At 50.4% G+C, this 18,574-nt stretch overlaps 8 protein-coding genes across 8 annotated transcripts; 6 read left to right on the top strand and 2 right to left on the bottom strand.

The window, feature by feature from the left end:
- Nucleotides 1–469: 469 nt before the first annotated feature.
- Nucleotides 470–3,775, top strand: N7518_001557 (mediator of RNA polymerase II transcription subunit 16; the record flags this gene model as incomplete). Its single annotated transcript, XM_057182485.1, has 10 exons — nucleotides 470–612; nucleotides 666–1,011; nucleotides 1,087–1,330; nucleotides 1,386–1,849; nucleotides 1,906–2,125; nucleotides 2,172–2,291; nucleotides 2,359–2,469; nucleotides 2,528–2,794; nucleotides 2,849–2,980; nucleotides 3,030–3,775. 10 exons carry the CDS (start codon nucleotides 470–472, stop codon nucleotides 3,773–3,775), a joined length of 2,793 nt encoding a protein of 930 aa, XP_057043935.1.
- A 561-nt stretch (nucleotides 3,776–4,336) lies between these two features.
- N7518_001556 (60S ribosomal protein uL29) lies at nucleotides 4,337–5,143 on the bottom strand (the record flags this gene model as incomplete). The annotated part of the gene is made up of 4 exons (XM_057182484.1): nucleotides 4,337–4,342; nucleotides 4,484–4,709; nucleotides 4,939–5,078; nucleotides 5,141–5,143. The coding sequence occupies 4 exons, from the start codon at nucleotides 5,141–5,143 to the stop codon at nucleotides 4,337–4,339; spliced, it is 375 nt and encodes a 124-aa protein (XP_057043934.1).
- A 358-nt stretch (nucleotides 5,144–5,501) lies between these two features.
- On the top strand, nucleotides 5,502–6,302 carry N7518_001555 (putative vesicle transport v-SNARE protein Gos1; the record flags this gene model as incomplete). The annotated part of the gene is made up of 3 exons (XM_057182483.1): nucleotides 5,502–5,567; nucleotides 5,624–5,737; nucleotides 5,799–6,302. 3 exons carry the CDS (start codon nucleotides 5,502–5,504, stop codon nucleotides 6,300–6,302), a joined length of 684 nt encoding a protein of 227 aa, XP_057043933.1.
- Nucleotides 6,303–6,609: 307 nt separating this feature from the next.
- On the bottom strand, nucleotides 6,610–7,765 carry N7518_001554 (mitochondrial ATPase complex subunit ATP10; the record flags this gene model as incomplete). Its single annotated transcript, XM_057182482.1, has 2 exons — nucleotides 6,610–7,246; nucleotides 7,341–7,765. The coding sequence occupies 2 exons, from the start codon at nucleotides 7,763–7,765 to the stop codon at nucleotides 6,610–6,612; spliced, it is 1,062 nt and encodes a 353-aa protein (XP_057043932.1).
- Nucleotides 7,766–8,283: 518 nt separating this feature from the next.
- On the top strand, nucleotides 8,284–10,568 carry N7518_001553 (DNA-directed DNA polymerase IV; the record flags this gene model as incomplete). The annotated part of the gene is made up of 4 exons (XM_057182481.1): nucleotides 8,284–8,665; nucleotides 8,718–8,890; nucleotides 8,938–9,339; nucleotides 9,393–10,568. 4 exons carry the CDS (start codon nucleotides 8,284–8,286, stop codon nucleotides 10,566–10,568), a joined length of 2,133 nt encoding a protein of 710 aa, XP_057043931.1.
- A 909-nt stretch (nucleotides 10,569–11,477) lies between these two features.
- On the top strand, nucleotides 11,478–14,005 carry N7518_001552 (uncharacterized protein; the record flags this gene model as incomplete). Its single annotated transcript, XM_057182480.1, has 7 exons — nucleotides 11,478–11,979; nucleotides 12,034–12,542; nucleotides 12,605–12,716; nucleotides 12,776–13,140; nucleotides 13,190–13,579; nucleotides 13,636–13,825; nucleotides 13,899–14,005. The coding sequence occupies 7 exons, from the start codon at nucleotides 11,478–11,480 to the stop codon at nucleotides 14,003–14,005; spliced, it is 2,175 nt and encodes a 724-aa protein (XP_057043930.1).
- Nucleotides 14,006–14,679: 674 nt separating this feature from the next.
- On the top strand, nucleotides 14,680–15,544 carry N7518_001551 (uncharacterized protein; the record flags this gene model as incomplete). Its single annotated transcript, XM_057182479.1, has 4 exons — nucleotides 14,680–14,830; nucleotides 14,901–14,942; nucleotides 14,984–15,120; nucleotides 15,182–15,544. The coding sequence occupies 4 exons, from the start codon at nucleotides 14,680–14,682 to the stop codon at nucleotides 15,542–15,544; spliced, it is 693 nt and encodes a 230-aa protein (XP_057043929.1).
- Nucleotides 15,545–16,116: 572 nt separating this feature from the next.
- Nucleotides 16,117–18,238, top strand: N7518_001550 (uncharacterized protein; the record flags this gene model as incomplete). The annotated part of the gene is made up of 2 exons (XM_057182478.1): nucleotides 16,117–16,477; nucleotides 16,536–18,238. The coding sequence occupies 2 exons, from the start codon at nucleotides 16,117–16,119 to the stop codon at nucleotides 18,236–18,238; spliced, it is 2,064 nt and encodes a 687-aa protein (XP_057043928.1).
- Between the last annotated feature and the right edge of the window lie 336 nt (nucleotides 18,239–18,574).

Below are 18,574 nucleotides of genomic sequence, written 5' to 3'. Positions count from 1 at the left end.
TCTTTCTATTTTTCCTGCTACTCTTTTTCTGTTTTCCATGTTTTGACAGTTCAAGGGACCGGCAGTGATTCGCTCTGCTAAATAGTGGGTCACCTGATACCACCCTGATTGGTCAGCGGTCGTTGGCAGGGCTACCCGTCACCTGATCCATGTCACGAGGCATGACTAAGCAGATCACTGGGCTGGTCCCTGGAGGTCCAGGCGCTGACGGCATAGGAACATCTGGATTTGGTCTATGGTCCCCCTCATATTGACATCGGGAATTGCTGCATTGACGGTGACATCCTTGTTGGTGTTTGGGATATCTTCTCGAACATTGGGCGCCGATCTCGGGAATCCACTCCTCCTTTGACCAAATAATAATAAAGCCCATCTCTGATATTCATTGGTCCGAGGAACTCTATGAAGCTATGCTGCTCTATTGATTCTCTGATCATCAAACACATTTGACAAGCGGTCCGATAATATCATGCCCTTGATCATGGAGGACGGTATCGATGTGGATGATCTCTTTGGAGAACCCAACTCCCTGGAGCTGGGCTTGCCGACCGCCTCCCCAATCAAAGGTCTAGCACAATGCTTAGATGAAATGCGTCTATCAGGGTGCTGCCAGTAAGCTTGGAAAAATGTTGCACATCCAAATTCCAGCACTAACCATCTGCTAGGAAAATCGCCTGGTCTCGGATGGGATGTATTGCATCTATTTCCCTAGACGGAATCCGGGTTATTATCCGCTATCTCCAATGCCGCCCATCAGATGGCAAATGGGTGCTCGGGGAAGAGTCATCTTTGGCTCCAGTCTTGGAGGCCCATAATGGCAATCAACTGGCCCATCTATCATGGAATGAAACAGGCTCAGAACTGGCCGTTGTCGACTGTTCCGGTCGGGTATCAATCTATTCCATTTCAATTGCACTGAACAGCATCACAGGCTTGCGTCAAGCCTCATTTGACTCCGGCGACGATGGCAGCCAGGTTGTTGGAATGATGTGGCTGAACTCCCAGCGTTATGTACGTTGAGTCCCCTTGTATTATCTATTACGATATGTCAAGATAGGAGTGAAAGGACTCTAACTGGTAATATAGGTGCATGCATTTCATCAAGCAGCCAAGGTGAATGGCCGATGGGCATATTCGCCTTTCCGTCGACGCCCCGTCGGGCCATTCCACCCAGCCAACAAAGGCGCACTGATATGTGTGACCAGAGCCGGCCAGATCAAGCTGATATATCAAAACCCCGACAGCAAATGGGCCGAGCTGCCAGCCGAACTGAAGAACACAGGGTACTCGGATAGACTATTAACGCATGCATCCATGACCGCAACACAAGGTATTGTCTTTCAGCCGGAGCTCCATTTCCTGCCATCACTGACACATCAAAACAGCTGGGATCCTTCTCTCCACCTACTCCGCATGCCAGAAAATGTGTCTTTATAGAGTGCACATCAGCTGGAACCCGCCACAATGGGAGCCGGCACAGGGAAAACTGCCTGGCCAATTCCCTATGCCCACCTTCCGTTTGATCCACTGTAAAGTCGACATGCCCAGCAATATATTGAACGTCAACCGGGGCCCGGACCATCACGATCAGTCTTTGCCATTTTTGAACTCGGTATACTCGTTGACACGACTAGAGATCATGCCGGGACAGTTTGATAGCCTCGCGGGGTCCACTGCTAACCCTTGGATCCTGGCTGTCTTATCGAAGCCTCTCCACGCCATGCATGATTATCCAGACCAGCAAGGTCCGCCGAGTGTGATTGTCAGGTGGCATTTGGAATCTGCCCCGCAGATCCTCCATCCCAAGTTTGACGAGGTGACGTCAAAAAAGAGCAACGCTCAAGCAAAGGTGTGCATTCCTCGATATTTGACTGTTGCGTGGAATCGATACTGACCTACCCTCAGCCCAAAATGGAACTACGGAGGCTGGAGAACGTTTATTGCGATAAGTACATTGTCTCGGTCGATTTAGTAGAGCATGGGACAGTTTTGGCTGTCAGTCATGACGACAGCTCAATAACTTGCTACGACACACGGACAATGGCCGTTTTAAACGGTCTTGACGATTCAAGCGCAGTGACCTGTCTGGCCCAGGCTGGGTTCCAGTACCCGCTCGAAACATCAGGTACGAAACTAAACGATAGTGGCGTGGCTAGAACTGACATGGACAGGTCTTCACATTGCTTTCTCTCCTAACGCTTGCGTTGCCGTCACGCTGGATAGTGACGGACATATGCAACTGAGGGCGATGGAGCATTCATTCGGATCCACGGAGGGTCTCTACGACGAGAGTATGTATCTTCCAGATGGCCTATCAGGTCACTTTTATGAAATAACAATACTGACCGAGGCATGCAGACAATCTTTCCGCGGCCATTGCAGCTTTGACATTGGCATTCAGTCGAGGATGTGGCGTTGATTATAATACAGATGACATACTCATGGTTGCCCTTGGGCAGCTATCACTAGGTGAGTGCTCTGAAGACCTTCGTATTGATAATATCAAATCCGCTGACAACCCCCAAAGAGGCTCAAACAACATTCATCAGCGAGGTGTATCGTGCACTGCCGGTTAATTGCAACTTTACAGCCGAACAGGACAAACTCATGAGCCATCCGTACATACCTCGTTGTCTCAGCTTACAGGCCGGACTGGGCTTCAAAGGGAGACTCAAGCGCCGCAACCTCTCATCGGCCGTGCCATGGGCAAGCCTTCAACTCAGACATGCATCGGTTCTATTCGCATATTTCTTCCAGTATAATAAGGGAGGCCAGACAGAATCGCATGATCCAGGTGAGTTCAAAGAAAACCCATTTTATCGTGATCCGTTGCTAATTGAAACAAAAGACGTTCTACGCATGGTATTGGGTAACACCAAATGGACACTAGACTTCTCTCACTTTCTTCTGAGCGAAATCTTCGACATGGCCGACGAATTCGAAGATGTATTCAATGATTCAGAAGCATTCACACAGAAGTGTAAGGAACCTCCCAATAACCAACTCCAGCTTCGCTCACCCCTTTACAGTGAAAAACTCCTCCTCTCTCCCCCTCCTAATCCTCCTCTCAAGCATGTCGCGCGCCTTCCTCCGCTTCATCTGCCGTGGCCTCCGCGGCGTGCACGCTGGTTTCGCTAGCGCAAACCCCGCCTCTCTTCTAGGCGACTCCCGAATCTACTACACAGAAATCTGCCAAACACTAGAATCATCGCCGGTACGAATCGACGTGTACGAGAAGTTCCTGGCAGGAGTGGACTCAGCCGTGAAGCACGCCTACCAAGGCGCTGGCTTCGGCGATGCCGAAAGACCCGGCCCGGAAAAGGAACTGCTGGTTAATGCGCGCATCCCGCCAGTCCTCACTACTGCCGTGGCCACCCTCCTCCGACAGACAGTCCCGGCGCTCAAATCCGAGATCAACCGCATGGCAATCTACCTCGGGGACTATAGCTGGCTTGGGTTTGGAAATGACCGACGCACGGCGCTGTACCGGAGGCACCGTGAGGTCGATATCCTCAAGAAGTGCCCGCTGCGCCCGCCGTTGCCGTTGGGGAATGATGGTCGTGTGGCGCCGGTAAAGAAGCGCCGGTGTGCGCGTTGCTGTGAGGTCTCTGGTGATACGAATCTGCCCCGGTCGCTTCTGTCGTTCAAGATGATTGCTAAGCTGGGGCTGTTGCGGTCTTGTCTTTGCGGGGGCATGTGGGTTCTTGAGACAGATACTGGGGTTCTGGGGATTGGTACTGCGAGTGCGAATGGCAATGGCAACCGGATTACCTAGACTTAGAACGTCGAGGCTGAGATTGGATACTATAGCTCGCATTCTGGCTTTGACCGAGGGTAATGTCGGGTTAGCTAATCTAGGATGTGAGGATATATTGGGTTTCAAATATTTTTATTTTATATTAATCTTAGGTAGACTTGGGGTGGTATTTGGATGTCTCGCATTAGATTTGCTTGTGACCATAGCAAGATATCCTTAATCCGACAGTTATGTTTGCTTTGTACTCGAGCCGTGTAGATTAGAAATGCGGACCACACAAAACTTGTATATTGTAGAAATATATATCACCGAGTCCTGAGACTATGCATATCCGTGAGATATCGTCACTGGTCTTACATGCGAGCAAGAGTAAGGAACCTTGGAGAATGTCTAAAATCATGTCATGTCAAGAGTCGATTTGCATCCTATTTAGATACATAATCAAATTCCATTTTTTGGATGTAAAAAAAGAGAAAACCGACCCCTCCATAAGCTTTCGGATCCAACTGTCACGTCCTGCTTATGTCCAAGGCCAGCAACGTCTTCCCACAAAACTCCATATCCGAACAAGTTCTGCGTTTAAGCCTGCAGGAAATAGATCGTCAGCATTGTGCTCGGTTGCTTCGGTTCGTCTGATGGGCGAGGTCCTTGGTGACGAGGGCAAAGATGAACATCTATGAACCCTCATTCCACCTGTTCCTGCGCTGGATTGTCGGAGTATCATACCTTAACGGCGTACTTCCGCTGGGGGAAGTGGATGGCACGCTTGCGGAGCTTGTCGGTGGTCTGGGTACGCTCGTGCTTGGTGAGACGGCGGCGGATCTCGCGAGTGAGCTTGGGGCGGAGGTCGAGCGGGAGGTACTTCTTGTTCTTGTAGAACAGACGCAGCTGAGCGCGCTGGTTGGCGTTGATGACGGTGAGAACACGAGCGATCGACTTGCGAACCTCGCCGCTAGAAAAAAAATTTCCGTCAGTATCAGATCTCGAATATCGATGGCCCCAGTATCGTGCGCGTTGTGCCAGATCGTGTAATCCACCTCTTCCTCGTTGATCCCTTGGTTGAATGTTGGCGTAGTCTTCTTGCACGTTGTCTGGCCCGGGTTCTCGATCGTTCCCATCCCGCAGATCTTCAAATCCCATCCGCACAAAAAATGAAATATCGGGGGGTGTCGAATACGCACATTCTCTGAGTCTTGGAGGAAGCGCCGGAAGAGATCTTCTGAACGCGGAGCTGGTTAAGCTCCAACTTCAACTCCTCGAGCTGTGTGGCGAGCTCATCCTTGTTCTTGCCCCAGAGCTGACCAGCCTTGACCTTGGACGACTGCAAAAAAAGAGCGATTCATCAGCATTTTGATATCAGAGCCGTAGCACAGCACGACATACCATGGTGGCGTTGAATTGTGTGGGTTGTCGACGTTGAGAATTGAAGATGTCCGAGGGTCAATTTGCGACTGGTTGTGGGACTAGGGCTAAGCGAATTTGTGACTTTAGCGGGTGCACGTGATTACGGTGGCACTAAAGCCTGAATTTGGGGCCTGAAGTTTCTGGCGGGAGATGCCTGGGATCCGGGGCAGAAAATTACTGTATTCGGTTAGCGCACTTTACCCCGTCATGGGCACTTACGTAGACAAGCAGGTAGCACCTCGGCCCTTGCACGTTGACTAGTTGGTCTGAAAGAAACTCTTAAACATATCGGATTTCTCCGGTGACTTCTTATCCAAACTATACATATTCCCTGCCTACCATGGCATCCTCAACTAGCTCAGGTTGGACACAGCTCCGGCAACAAGCACGGTCGCTTGAAACTCAGGTACCAATATCTCCTCATCAGGAGCTCTATACGAATATTAACTGATGCAACGATAGACCGAGAACCTTTTCCACACCTATTCACAATTTGCATCCATAACCAAACCTCCGCCGTCACCTACGGAGGAAGAGCTGCGGCTTGAATCGCAATTGAAAGACCTCCTCGAAAGAGTACGTCCATTCACCGACATGTAACAGAGAGAAAAGCACCGACAGCTAATTGACCGTACAGCGCGAGGCTGTTATCGCCCAACTATCCCGTCTACTCGACTCCGAAGCCACCCTCACTGCCTCCGCCCTAAAACAGAACAATGTCTCCCGCCACCGCGAAATACTCCAAGACCACCGCCGCGAGCTTCAACGTCTGACCGCAGCTATTTCTGAATCGCGTGACCGCGCAAACCTACTCTCTAATGTCCGTTCAGACATCAGCTCCTATCGCGCATCCAACCCCGCCGCTGCCGAGGCCGAGTACATGCTCGAAGAGCGGGGCCGAGTCGAGAACAGCCACAGTATGATGGACGGCGTGCTGAGCCAGGCGTATGCCATCAATGAGAACTTCGGTGTCCAGAGCGAGACAATTGCCAACATTAATCGGCGTATTGTCGGAGCTGCTGGCAGTGTCCCCGGTATGAACTATCTCATTGGCAAGATTGGAAACAAGAAGAGGCGGGATGCTATTATCCTCGGATGCTTCATTGGGTTCTGCTTTTTGATGTTGCTGTTCTTCCGGTAAAGTATGGATTCGAGGCTCCGGCGGTAGCTCAGTGACACCGCCGCCCCTATGTCTTATTGTTCTTATGTCGATTGCTGCTCTCTAGCGAGTGGACTTCTCGAAGGCGTTTGGGTTTAGGCATGTTCCGAGTCTCCCTTGATGGGGGATGCGACAGAATCGATGATAACTCTCGTGAAAGGGTCTTGAAGGCGCCTATTTATACTTTCTATTATACAGTTTCTCTATTGTATGTACAAATTCAACCGAGAGCGGAATGAAATCACATCAAAGGCTCCAGTTCAGGTAATCCTTCTCATCACAACCTTAATCAATACTTGCGAGATGGGTCCTGAACCCGGAGAACATCCTTCTTCTCCTCAATAAGCTTCCGGACACCAGCATTAAGTCCCTCCAACTCAGACTTTTCAGCCGGTCCACTCCCCGCCCAGCGAATGCGACACTCCGAATCAACCAGGTAAACATAACCGACCTTAGAATTCATCATGCCAATGGTCTCCTTGAGTGCCTGGTCGAAACCCTTTTGCACAAGGAAGTAGCGCGAGTGCTGCTGCTTGGGCAATTTCTGCCGCATCCGCCACATGAACATCTTCACCAGAAACGCCTTCAACCGGTTCTCCTCGAGATTAATATCAATCCTCTGCACCATTTTTCCTCCGCTGGCCATCGCCTCCACGAGTGCCGGGTTCTGCTCTGGCCCTGTAAACGTCGCAACCTGGCTCTCAGCCCACACGCTCGAGAACAAGTTTACAACAGAGATGCTGCCGCGCAGCTGCGTCGTGGTGTCCTGGGGGTCCTTGGGCGTTGTCAAAGTTATGCCGCGCATGTTCGGGAAGTAAAGGGCTCTGTCGGCTTTGAACAGCCGCGGGTTCGAGACAAAGGTCTTGCCCTCGGCGAAGCGGAGATTGGACCATTCGCGGAAATACGGCTTGGCGACTTGCTTTGTCCTATGAGTTGCAATTGTTTATTAGCACGACTATTTCCGGATTTGGGCTATATCCCGGGGTGTTAAGAAGAGGAGGGGGAAAGGCAAAATCGTACAATTCCTTGCGCCGCTTGATGTGCCGGTCATAGTTGGTGAAGTCGTCGCGCCGCTGGCGCAAGGACCGCGTGTCGATACCTGTATTCTGTCCTTCTAATGGTGCTTGCGGGCTACCGATAGGCCGATCTAGGCTTGGAGGAACAAAGTCTGCGTCTCCAGGCTGAGGTCCATCCTGGGACTGGTTCTGTTTGAATTCGATGGCAGTCGATAGACGGTGTGCCTCATTTCTTATGTTTCGTTTCACGGGAGCGGGGTCTTTTGTGTCAATTTGTTTCTCGGGCTTGCTGGAATATTGGCGCAGAGAAAAGGGTTTGGTCCGTAGCTGGGAGAGAGTTGCTGGGTTGCGGAATTGGCAGCTTAGACAGCGGCCAGTCTGCAGGAGGGAAAGGTCGGCCACAAATGTGGGGAGGGCGGATTTCCACATATTGGCTGACGGTCTATCAGTCAACGGGCCGTGTGTAGGGTGGTGGATTGTGAGGTTATTGCTTTCGAACTTGTCCGCGCATTTGATCTTCCATGGAAATCAAGAGTCACATGACATAATATTTCCAATTTGGGAATAGTCGTCGATGCTAGTTCTATTCTTATTGGGAGGTAATAGATCGTGAAATACATGTTTAGAATGATAATTTATAGTACCACCTAGGTCTACCTATGGATGCTATTTGTAAACGGATTCGATATTCCTCGTTATAGGTCACTCTGTAAATATCTTCCACTTTAGATTAGACCACGTGACTTGGCGCCCATTTCGCGCCAGTCAATCGCGTCTCGCATCCACGGGTCCGAGTGGCCCAAGGAAGTTTTCGGACCATTACGCTTCCATTCCTCTCGAGTCATCCATGGATGTGCGGTAACATTGACCCCCGAGGTCTAGCCTATATAATGAACCACCCCTGGTGTAGGCAGCCGCCCCTCCATTGGAATCCGGACTAGCCTACTATGAAGGACCTATTTCCAACTAAAAAGAGCTTTTTTACGGCTCTTGACCGGCTGGATGACTCAGATGATCAAGATGAAGAGGATGATAGCTGGGGGAATCTTCTAACTTCTGCAGACAAAGGACTCGACAAACCCAATCCAAACAAAGTCGCTCCTTCCTCGGAGCGTATTCGAGCAAATTCGGACCCTATATCTTCGTGTGACCTTCAAAGCAAGAGAAGCAGTCCGCTCGCTGTCGCTAAGCCTGCCCCTACGAACCGCCCTCGGACAGCTGGAACTATGCCTGCTATCAAGAGCGCAGGGCCTCCTCAAAAGAAAAGAAAGACCAATAATGCTAAGATAATCCCAGTTGACCAGCAGATCTTCAAGGGATTGGTCTTTTGTAAGTAGTCTAGATATCCCACAGCCTACTCTCACTGAATTCTCAATACCAGTCTTCTTCCCAAACAACGATGTATCTCCATTCCGACGATTGCGCATTCAACGAGCGCAGGATTATGGTGCACGATGGAGTCAAAATTGGGCTACCGATGTCACTCATGTGATTATGGACAAGAACTTGTTATTGACCGATCTCCTTAACTACCTCAAACTTGAATCCTTGCCAGTAGGTTCATTCACGAGATATCCAGACTTTAATATTAACCGCTGTAGACGAATGTCGCTCTTGTCAATGAATCATATCCATCCGAATGTATCCAGTTTCGTTCCGTTCTTGATACCTCGCACCTTCGATTTCGTCCCAACGGAACTCCAACGACTGCCGAGAAGCAGAAGTCTCCAGTTGTGGAACCACCACTTCCTGATTCTCTTCCATTGAAATCATCGCGGCGGGAGAAAAACCAGTCTCCGGAACGTTGCTTATCGCCAGTCGAGGAACCGACGCCAAACTCCTTACCAAAAGACTTACCAGAAACTGTACCGGAAAGTGTGCCCAATAATATGATCTCTGAACCGGTCCATGAAACTGCAGCTGAAGAAGCGTGTAAAAGAGGAAACCGGGAGCGAGATGCACTGGATGATATAATAGACGAGGCTAAGGCCACAAGTCATTTGGTAAAACCACTTCCCCGTCGGCGAAAGTTCACAGAACTGATCTTTACAACCAGCCTCTGGATCCAGTCGAATTTCCTGTTGACGAATCTGCTGGTGCTTCCGATACCGAAACCTCGAGCTCAGGGGAGGAGTCAAGTTGGAAGCCACCAAAAACATCCACCGGAGAAGGCAAGGGCAAAGAAAAATCCGACTGGACAAAAGGTTTCGCCTGTATGCAGAAGTTCGATCCGGACACGAAGCTTGACGTCCCAAACAGCAGAACCATTGAGGTACTTGAGCAAATGCTGGAATACTACACCCAGACTGCAGACCAGTGGCGGGTTATGGCCTATCGCAAAGCCATCAGCGCTTTGCGAAAGCAACCAAACAAGATTGTTACGCGAACACAGGCTCGGGCCATCCCTGGTATCGGAGAGCGGTTGGCTGACAAAATCGAAGAAATTGTCATGACTAACCGCCTTCGTCGTCTCGAGAACACCAATAATACCCCAGAAGACCTGATAATCAAAGAATTTCTCGGCGTCTATGGTGCTGGCCTTCCCCAGGCCTCCAAATGGGTCGCACAGGGCTACAGGTCTCTGAAGGATTTATTGGAAAGAGCTCCATTGACCAAGCAGCAGCGTATTGGGGTGGAACGCCACAGCGACTTCGCGCAACGAATCCCCCGCAAGGAGGTTGAAGCCCACGGGGCGATCGTGCGAAAGGCGGTGCAGGCTGTGGATAGGGATATGCAGGTGATCGTCTCGGGCTCTTACCGCCGCGGGGCACTCACCTGCGGGGACGTGGACTGTCTGATCACTAAACCTGGTGCCTCACTGGAGCAAATCCGCACTATGATGCTCGGTCTTGTTGTACCTAGATTGTTCAGTAGTGGCTTTCTGCAGGCTAGCCTTGCCATCTCGTCGCATCAGGATGGATCTAAATGGCACGGTGCATCAGCCCTACCTGGCACCACCCTGTGGCGTCGGATCGATTTATTGTTCGTTCCTGATGCGGAGATCGGAGCGGCGTTGATATACTTTACGGGGAATGATATATTCAACCGTAGTATGAGACTGCTGGCACGCAAGAAAGGCATGTGCTTGAATCAAAAGGGCCTTTATACGGATGTGCTTCGGAACCAGCAAGTGAAACTGAATGGGGGTCGGCTTCTTGAGGGCCGGAACGAGCGTCGGATCTTTGCTCTGTTGGGTGTGCCCTGGCGGCCTCCCGAGCACCGTATTTGTTGATGAGCATGAAGGTTCCATCCATAGGTTCATGAGAGTATCAGTTCTGAGCGTTGTTAGTATTGGCCATACACAATATGGGGAAATTGAGGTTTGGGGCCCCGGGGAGAAGCACCGAAATATAGGCACGGGAATGACGATATTCTTAGATTGGCTGATTTCCAACATGTAGGCGTAGTATGTATGCCAGTCATTTGTATTGCTAGGTATCAAGTAGACACATATTATCAACCCCTTAAAAAAAAGAAAAAAGAAAAAGAAATGATACAGCTTGCATAACTCCCCATATATAGAGTTTCCATACAGAAGGAGAGAGAGAGATTCAGAGAGAGGGAGTGGCAGTCACAGTGGCACAAAGTGACTAATAAATCCTCTCCCTCCATTTCTCACCTCTTCTCTTCTTCAACCCCATCCCGTAACAACTCATCCTTTCCCTCGTCTCCTATCCAAGTTGATATCGAGATATCCTTATTCTTCTTTCATCACCGCCTTTCTCCTACCGCCTTGAAGACATCACCGCCTTTCGTGCGGTGAAGCCTCCATCGCGTGTTCCTCCCCTTGCGATTCCCAGACCGCCCTCTACTGCCCTGGTTTTGCCCGCACATCATCGACTCAATCATCTCGAGATTCGTTTTTCTAAATTCCATTTCGAGTCTCTTCTGAGGCTACTGGTCCTATCTGAGGTTCACAGCCTGGGCCTCGCAGTCCTTAGTGACTGTGTGTGTGATTTTCCTCCCACATCCCACATTCCCCATTTCTAATCCGAGTCCACAGACCTATCAGCTTGGCGGGATACACTGCCTAGTCTGAACGAGCGACACGTCGATTGCTCTGGTCGACTGTTCACTGTCACTATACCGCTAAACGACACGTGAAAACCTTTCAAAAACACGTCCACGGCCATCCCTCACAATGGGTCGCAAACCCAACCAACTTATCCTCGAGTTCTTCCACCGAGGTCCCAAGCTGGAAGACGCGAGCAATCGCTACCAGCATACGTGCAAAGCCTGCGGAGAAGTGTTCCCCAAGGGTCGCATCGACAGCCTTACCAACCATCTGGTGAAAAAATGTCAGGCGATTCCCCTACGCGACCGCCAACGCGTGTTGTTGCGACTCCACGAACTCCCCGACTTGACCGACGGTGACTCGAATAAAGATTCCCCTGCTGGAGGTAAAAGCAAGTCTGCCGATGGTGGATTTCCGAACCGACAGAACTTCGACGGTCTCAACGTGTTGGCCGAAGCCTCGCGACAGGTCGGCGCCTCGGACGTGACCAAGCGCGGACCTGGATACACCCAGTCTGTGACAGCTGGAGGCAAGACCGTGATTGTTGATCCTGCGCTTGAAGCGGAGGGATTCCAGGGTCACTCGCAAGGGTCTGACCCCAAGATGGACGGTACAGCAAATGCCGAGGGTATGTTTTCCTTTTGTTCATTGTTACACGCCTTTGACCACTAACAATTTGCAGGAACTCCCCAATCGTCCAACGCTCCTAGTATACCTGCCCTTCCAAGTCACACTTCGGGCGAGCACCCTGCATCCATGTCTCCGCCCCTCGGTGATGCGTCCATGTCGCCTGATTCTACCTCTAATGCGCGCCAGTCACAACTGTCGATGATTGCGGCCTCCGCCAATGAGATGGTCCCTCAAGGAATGTCGATTGACAGTGACAACCTTAGCTCTGATATGAAGCTAGGCCAATGGAATCAACTGTCCACACATGAGCAGCTTCTTTTCGACAGCCTGCAAGAGCATGACCCCTCGTTGACTGCTGCCACTCAGCGTGCCGCATCTTACCCACGCCCTATTGCGATGAACCCAAATACCCAGGCAAAAGGGTTTGTGAACGAGTTTGGTAACTCAACCAAGCCTATGAAACCCAAGGTGCGGGGGCGTTTCACCGCAGAGCGACGCCGTGAAGTTCAAGACGTGCGGAAGAAGGGTGCATGTCTTCGTTGCCGAATGCTCAAGAAACCTGTATGGATTTTGGAACCTGTGTGGGTGTGAGATAAGTGAATATTACTGACAAGTGTTGATAGTGCTCTGGCGATACCCCTTGCACAACTTGCGCTAGCGTGGAGAGTGCCCGCCTATGGAAGCACCCGTGCCTGCGCACCCGTCTTTCCGATGAGTTTGAACTATACAATGCGAGTATGTTTTTTGTGTTCTCTTCTTTTTGAAGATATAAGATATACTGATTCGGACTTTAGATCTCAACTCTACCCTTGCCTACCATGACACTAACAGCATCAAAAACCAAATCAAGTTTGAACACTACTCCGGTCGCATTGAAGTTACTCACTTCGAGGAGAGCAATTCCTTCATGACTTTCAGTGGACTGCAGGGTCACCGCAGTTCAGTGTCTGCACTTGACCCCCAGTTGCAAGCCCTCGGAGATGACCAGTTCTCTGGTCCTTCGCAAGAAGTCTATCTCCTGGACGCGGACTCGGATGACATCCCAAATAAGTTGGAGATGTACATCAAGAAGAACGCTTCTTACTTCTACGAGCGAGAGACCTCGCCTTTCATGAAGCCCACTTTGCTGCTTGCGGCTGAACTCAGCCAGGGAAAGAAGGTATGTTTTCTGATATTCAACGTGGGAACGTGCATTCACATAGATACAGGATATCCTTCTGGAACGCGTGTTGGAGCTGTGGGTCGCGACCCATATTCTCGTCGACACAGAACTCACCTGGAAGACTTACTACAACCCTACTCTGCCCCCGAACTCGTTGCACTCTCTTTCTCAGCCATCGGACGAGGGCCGTCTGCCCATCGAGGAGGTCTCTGACCCGGAATCATACGGACTTCTCTGCAGTCAGTTGCGCGCCGCCATGGAGAAGCGTGCCTCGCAGCTGAGCAAGTTTGTTATCAATGATTTGGAACGTCGACTCCTTCAGCGCCAGAAGTGCGGCTGGTTCGATACTTTCATTGTGGCTATTATCCTTCTGAACTGCGTGGAACGCACCTGCTGGCTCTTCCGCTCATGGGACAACGAGAACTTTTCTCAGCGCGTAAGTGGTCCATGTTTATTCTTCCATGATGCATCCCACACTAACAATCCATCCAGTGGCCCCTTGACAAGCGTCCTCCCTACTACTTCAACCAGTCTGACCGCTTCGCCGACATCCTGGAGATGCTCTTGCGCATGCGCCACATTCCTCCCAAGGCCACCTTCCGCCCGGACAATGGTATACTGAAGGCAGTCGACGGCAGTGACGAGAACGCCGTCCGCTGGTTTGATATGATTCAACTGACCCGTACGTCGTATCACATCATATCATGATTTGCACATATCTGAAGTTCCTTGACTAACATTCCTTTTCTGCATAGCCTACTTCATCGAACAGCGCAAGAACGCCGTCTTCGACCCATCCGACTCGCGCTCTCTGGATTGCCACCACAGTGCCAATCTTCTGGAGCCCAACAATGCCACTTAGCTTCTGACAACCCAAAAATCAAAAGCACAAAAAAAAAAAAAAAAAGGAATCAACAACAAACAATGTCCGAGTCACTTTTTTTTTCGTCCTTTGCGTTGTCAGTATAGGCCAATTACTGGTGAGACTCGCCGTTACGAAAGTGATAGCGAAATGCATGGCAACAGTCCAAGCCTGGATTAGCAAATTGAGGCCGGTCTTGGGTTTGATTTGCTTATGGAGTTTGTTCGCAGGTGGATCTATTTTCATGAAGCGAACTGCGATGGAACATATCGAAGGCATCCATGGATGTGGAATCTTTCTCAATGGGTGTTTGCAGGTGTTGAAGGGTATGTTTTTCTTCTTCTGATCTTTGTAGCTCTAAAGCTTTATTCGTTAGGCTTGAATGTATGAGGCAAATTTAATCCATTCCTTGAGTAGAAGTAGTCTGTTTATGTAGAGTACCAGTTCCTGTGCATGTGCGCCGAGGTTGGACATAAATCAGGGACTGGGTCAGGGCAGATACAAGATTATGTAATATTTCTTATATTTTATTCCAATCTGATTGGCTGATGGCCTTCATTATTTCACAAACTTCTTGGATGACGTAGGCTCCAGAATCGGGGGGCACTTTCACCCTAACGTGGGACCCTTCACAGGGGAAATCACCGAAATCTCCACACTTGACTTCTTCAACCATGCCTCCATTTCGTAACTTTCTAGGACGAAAGTCCCAACCCAATGAGGAACCCGCTCCCGTGGATGAGAACTATCTCTCTCCAAATCAACGTCCTGCGCCCATACCGATCCGCAATAGCCAGGATGAGCCCACCGAGTACAAATTGAGTGGTATGTTCGAATCCCCGTTGTGGCTATGTGTGGCTGTGTACTTGCTTGCAATGCTAACTTCGGTCCCTAGTGGTCAACGACAGCGGCGTCTATCTTCCGGTACAGGCTGTGTGTGATCGGGAAGTATGATACACCTGCTAATTACCGCGATAGCCTTCCCCCCAGAGCGGCTGAGTTTCTGGCGCCGATACCCGGGCTCCAACAAACCCATCAACCATCGAGATCTCGTTGACGAGAATGAGCCGTTCTCCATCTCTCGCGAGTCCTTTGACTCTTACCGCCGATCATTTGTATGCCCCGCGGACCGATCCGATCCGCATAAACCCGACTGACATGAACCCTTCAATCTAGGATATTTCCGCCCGCTCACCCATCATCCATCCCGATGCTGGCCCCTCTCGAACTTCTCTTGACTCTCGATTCTCCCGATTAACCCCATCGGGTACTCAGTCCATCAGCCTTACCAAGTCTGGAATCATGGAGGAAGAAGCCTTCGAAGAAGTAGGATTAAATGACGAGAAACCTAAGAAGAAGGGCTTCCTCTCCAGGTTTGGTGACTCTAGTAATGATGCGCAATCATCCGGGTCCAAGTCCTCTACCTCGTCCTTCGGCTTCCACATTCCTGGCCGGAAGCGCGGCCAGAGTGGCGGCGGATCAGAGCTGGCATCTGTGAAAGCAACCTCCTTCGAACCTGCACCCCCCGGTGATATATGAAGTATGAAATATCTTTAATGCGTTGTGATTCTCTCTACGGCGTTTCGGGTTTGTTTCGGGTGATGCAAGCCACACTCGTTCAAGAGTAATATAATTCGGGATTTGGTCGATGGCAGTAGGGATCATCATCTTGTCCCTGGAGAGTCTAGTGGCTCATGTCACTTATTAGCATTTTGTACATCTGTTGCCGTCGAGTTGCGACTCGGGTCATCCATCTGTGCTTCGTTCAGAGACATTGTCCCACATTTTATTATCATAAAACGTCCATAGCAATCCGTCCTTTTATATCCACGTACCATTCGATCTTATTTTCTGTAAGAATCTATATAAATGGTTATTTGAATACCAATATTGCTACATACTAGTACATGTATGAACCTGCTGAAAAGGCAGGGCTATTTTGTATCTTATCAGTGCAAACTGTGCAAACAGCCGGCAAAAAAACTTCCTCCGCCTGCGACCAAAAAAAATTATCCACCAGGACATAGAGCAGTCTCCGCTCGCAAAGACCCCAGTTTTATTACTTTTTTCAATCGGAGATACCCTTCAGCCTACGGAAATTATCTTTCATAATGGCTGGATTGAAGCGTGCTGTTGACGGCAGCGAAGAGCGCAATGGCAAGCGGAGCAAGACCAAGGAAGGCTCCGCATCGAAGTCCAAGTCCATGAAGTCGAGCTCTTCATCCAAGAAAGACTCCAAGAAGGACTCCAAATCCAGCAAGAGCGACAAGAAGCCATCAAAGAAGGTTCAGATGGAAGAATCCGAAGACGAGGATGACTTCGACATTGACGATGTCTCGGACGAAGATATTGATGCCCTTTCAGACGATGCTGAGATGCCCGATGTGAGCGAGGAGGAGGAGAAGCCCAAGTCAGGCAGAACACTCAATGCGGAGGAAAGAGCGCAGAAAGAGGCCCCAAAGAACCCCAACAGTAAGTTTCATTTATGCCTCGTTGACGGTGCCACATCTAATCGTTATTGCGCGCTTAGACTCTCGCGAATCCCACCTCAAGCAAAAAGCACTCCAGCTAGAGCGCAAGGCCGCAAAGCCTAATGCCGATACCGTCGCCCGCTCCAAGAAACTGTGGGAGCAGTTGCGCCGCAAGTCCCATGTGCCTTTGGAGCAGAGAAAGAAGCTCGTCAAAGAGCTGTTTGAGATCATCACTACCCGCGTTCGGGATTTCGTGTTCAAGCACGACTCGGTGCGAGTCATTCAGACTGCTCTCAAGTACGGAAACCTTGAGCAGCGCAAACTGATCGCGCACGAGTTGAAGGGCACTTACAAGGAGCTGGCGCAAAGTCGATATGCTAAGTTCTTGGTTGGAAAGTTGATTGTCCACGGAGACGACGAGACCCGCGATTTAATCATCCCAGAGTTCTACGGCCATGTCAGACGTCTCATCCGCCACCCCGAGGGCTCATGGATTCTTGACGACATCTACCGCACAGTTGCGACCAGGGCACAGAAGGCCAGACTCCTCCGCGAGTGGTACGGTCCCGAGTTTGTCATTTTCCAAGATGAGAATGAAACCACTTCCGATCTCGCGAAGATCATCGAAGCCCACCCCGAGAAGCGTGGACCGATCATGAACTACTTGCGCGAGCTGATTAACCAGCTGGTGCAGAAGAAGAGCACTGGTTTCACCATGCTTCACGATGCTATGTTGCAATATTTTCTCTGCACAAAACCCGGCAGCAACGAAGCGAATGAGTTTATCGAGCTGATCAAGGGTGACGAAGAGGGTGACTTGATCAAGAACTTGGCTTTCACCCAGTCCGGCTCCCGCTTGATGTGTCTTATGCTCGCATACTCCAACGCTAAAGACCGCAAGCTGCTTATACGATTCTTCCGCGACATCGTCAAGGCCATGGCTGGCGACGTCTACGGTCACCAGGTTATTCTTGCCGCGTACGAGGTCATTGATGACACAAAACTCAGCGCCAAGTCCTTCTTCCCCGAGCTTTTGAACCAGAATGAAACCGAAGAGGCCCGCAACGAGGAACTCTGCTACCAGGTCAACGACTTGACCGCACGTATCGCTGTGCTATACCCCTTCGCCGGTGAGCGCGTCAAGTGGCTTCTCCCCGAGGCCGACCAAACGGTCCTTGAAGAAGTCCGCGAGGTCCGCAAGGAAACCTCGAAGAAAGACCCGGCCATGCGCCGCCAGGAACTCGTCAAGGCCGCCTCGCCAACACTGCTCGAATTCATCGCTGCCCGCGCCTCTACCCTCCTCGAGACGACCTTCGGCTGCCAGTTCCTCTCCGAGGTGCTGTTTGAAGCCGACGGCGACAAGACCGCCGCTCTCGCGGCCGTGGCCGAGGCCGCCAAGTCGCACACCGAAGCCCGCGATACCGCACACGCGGGACGTCTTCTCAAATCTCTTGTGCAGGGTGGACGATTCAACCCGGCCTCGAAGTCTATCGAGAAAGTGGAGCCTGCGTTGAACTTCCACGATGTGCTGTACGCGCAGATCCAGGATGAGGTCCTGGACTGGGCGACGGGGGCTAACCCCTTCGTTATTGTCGCGCTGGCTGAGTCGGAGGACTTTGAGAAGAAAAGCGAGCTGCTCAAGACTCTGAAGAAGAACAAGAAGGCGCTGGAGCAGGCCTCGGCGTTAGTCGTGGAGAAGGATGGAAAGAAGAAGCCCAGCCCGAGTAGCAGTGGTGCGAAGTTGTTGCTTTCGAAGATCTAGATATAAGCGTTTCTACGGGATTATGGCATGTGTAATTACGTTGTATACAAAAAGCATACTTTTTTTCTTTCTTTTTCTCTTTTTTTTTCTCAACGTTTATATCTTTTTTCCTCTAATGAACGTTGAGATGTCCCTGAAATTACAATCTCCACCGGTGTGGAACTTAGACTCACCTGGGCATATGGCTGGCCGATCTCAGGGGTTCCTCCATTGTTATTTTAACCATAACAAAGGACCCTTGGAGATATTCAGCTGATTGTGAGTATATAGTGCAATCAATTAAAAATTATAGAAAATGCCTGGGTCATATCCTTACAGCAATAATGCATCCTATAC

This window comes from Penicillium psychrosexuale (genome assembly GCF_028828465.1).
Source record: "Penicillium psychrosexuale strain IBT 29551 chromosome Unknown utg000002l, whole genome shotgun sequence".
Taxonomy (NCBI): domain Eukaryota; kingdom Fungi; phylum Ascomycota; class Eurotiomycetes; order Eurotiales; family Aspergillaceae; genus Penicillium; species Penicillium psychrosexuale.
This window is presented reverse-complemented; position numbering and strand designations above follow the sequence as displayed.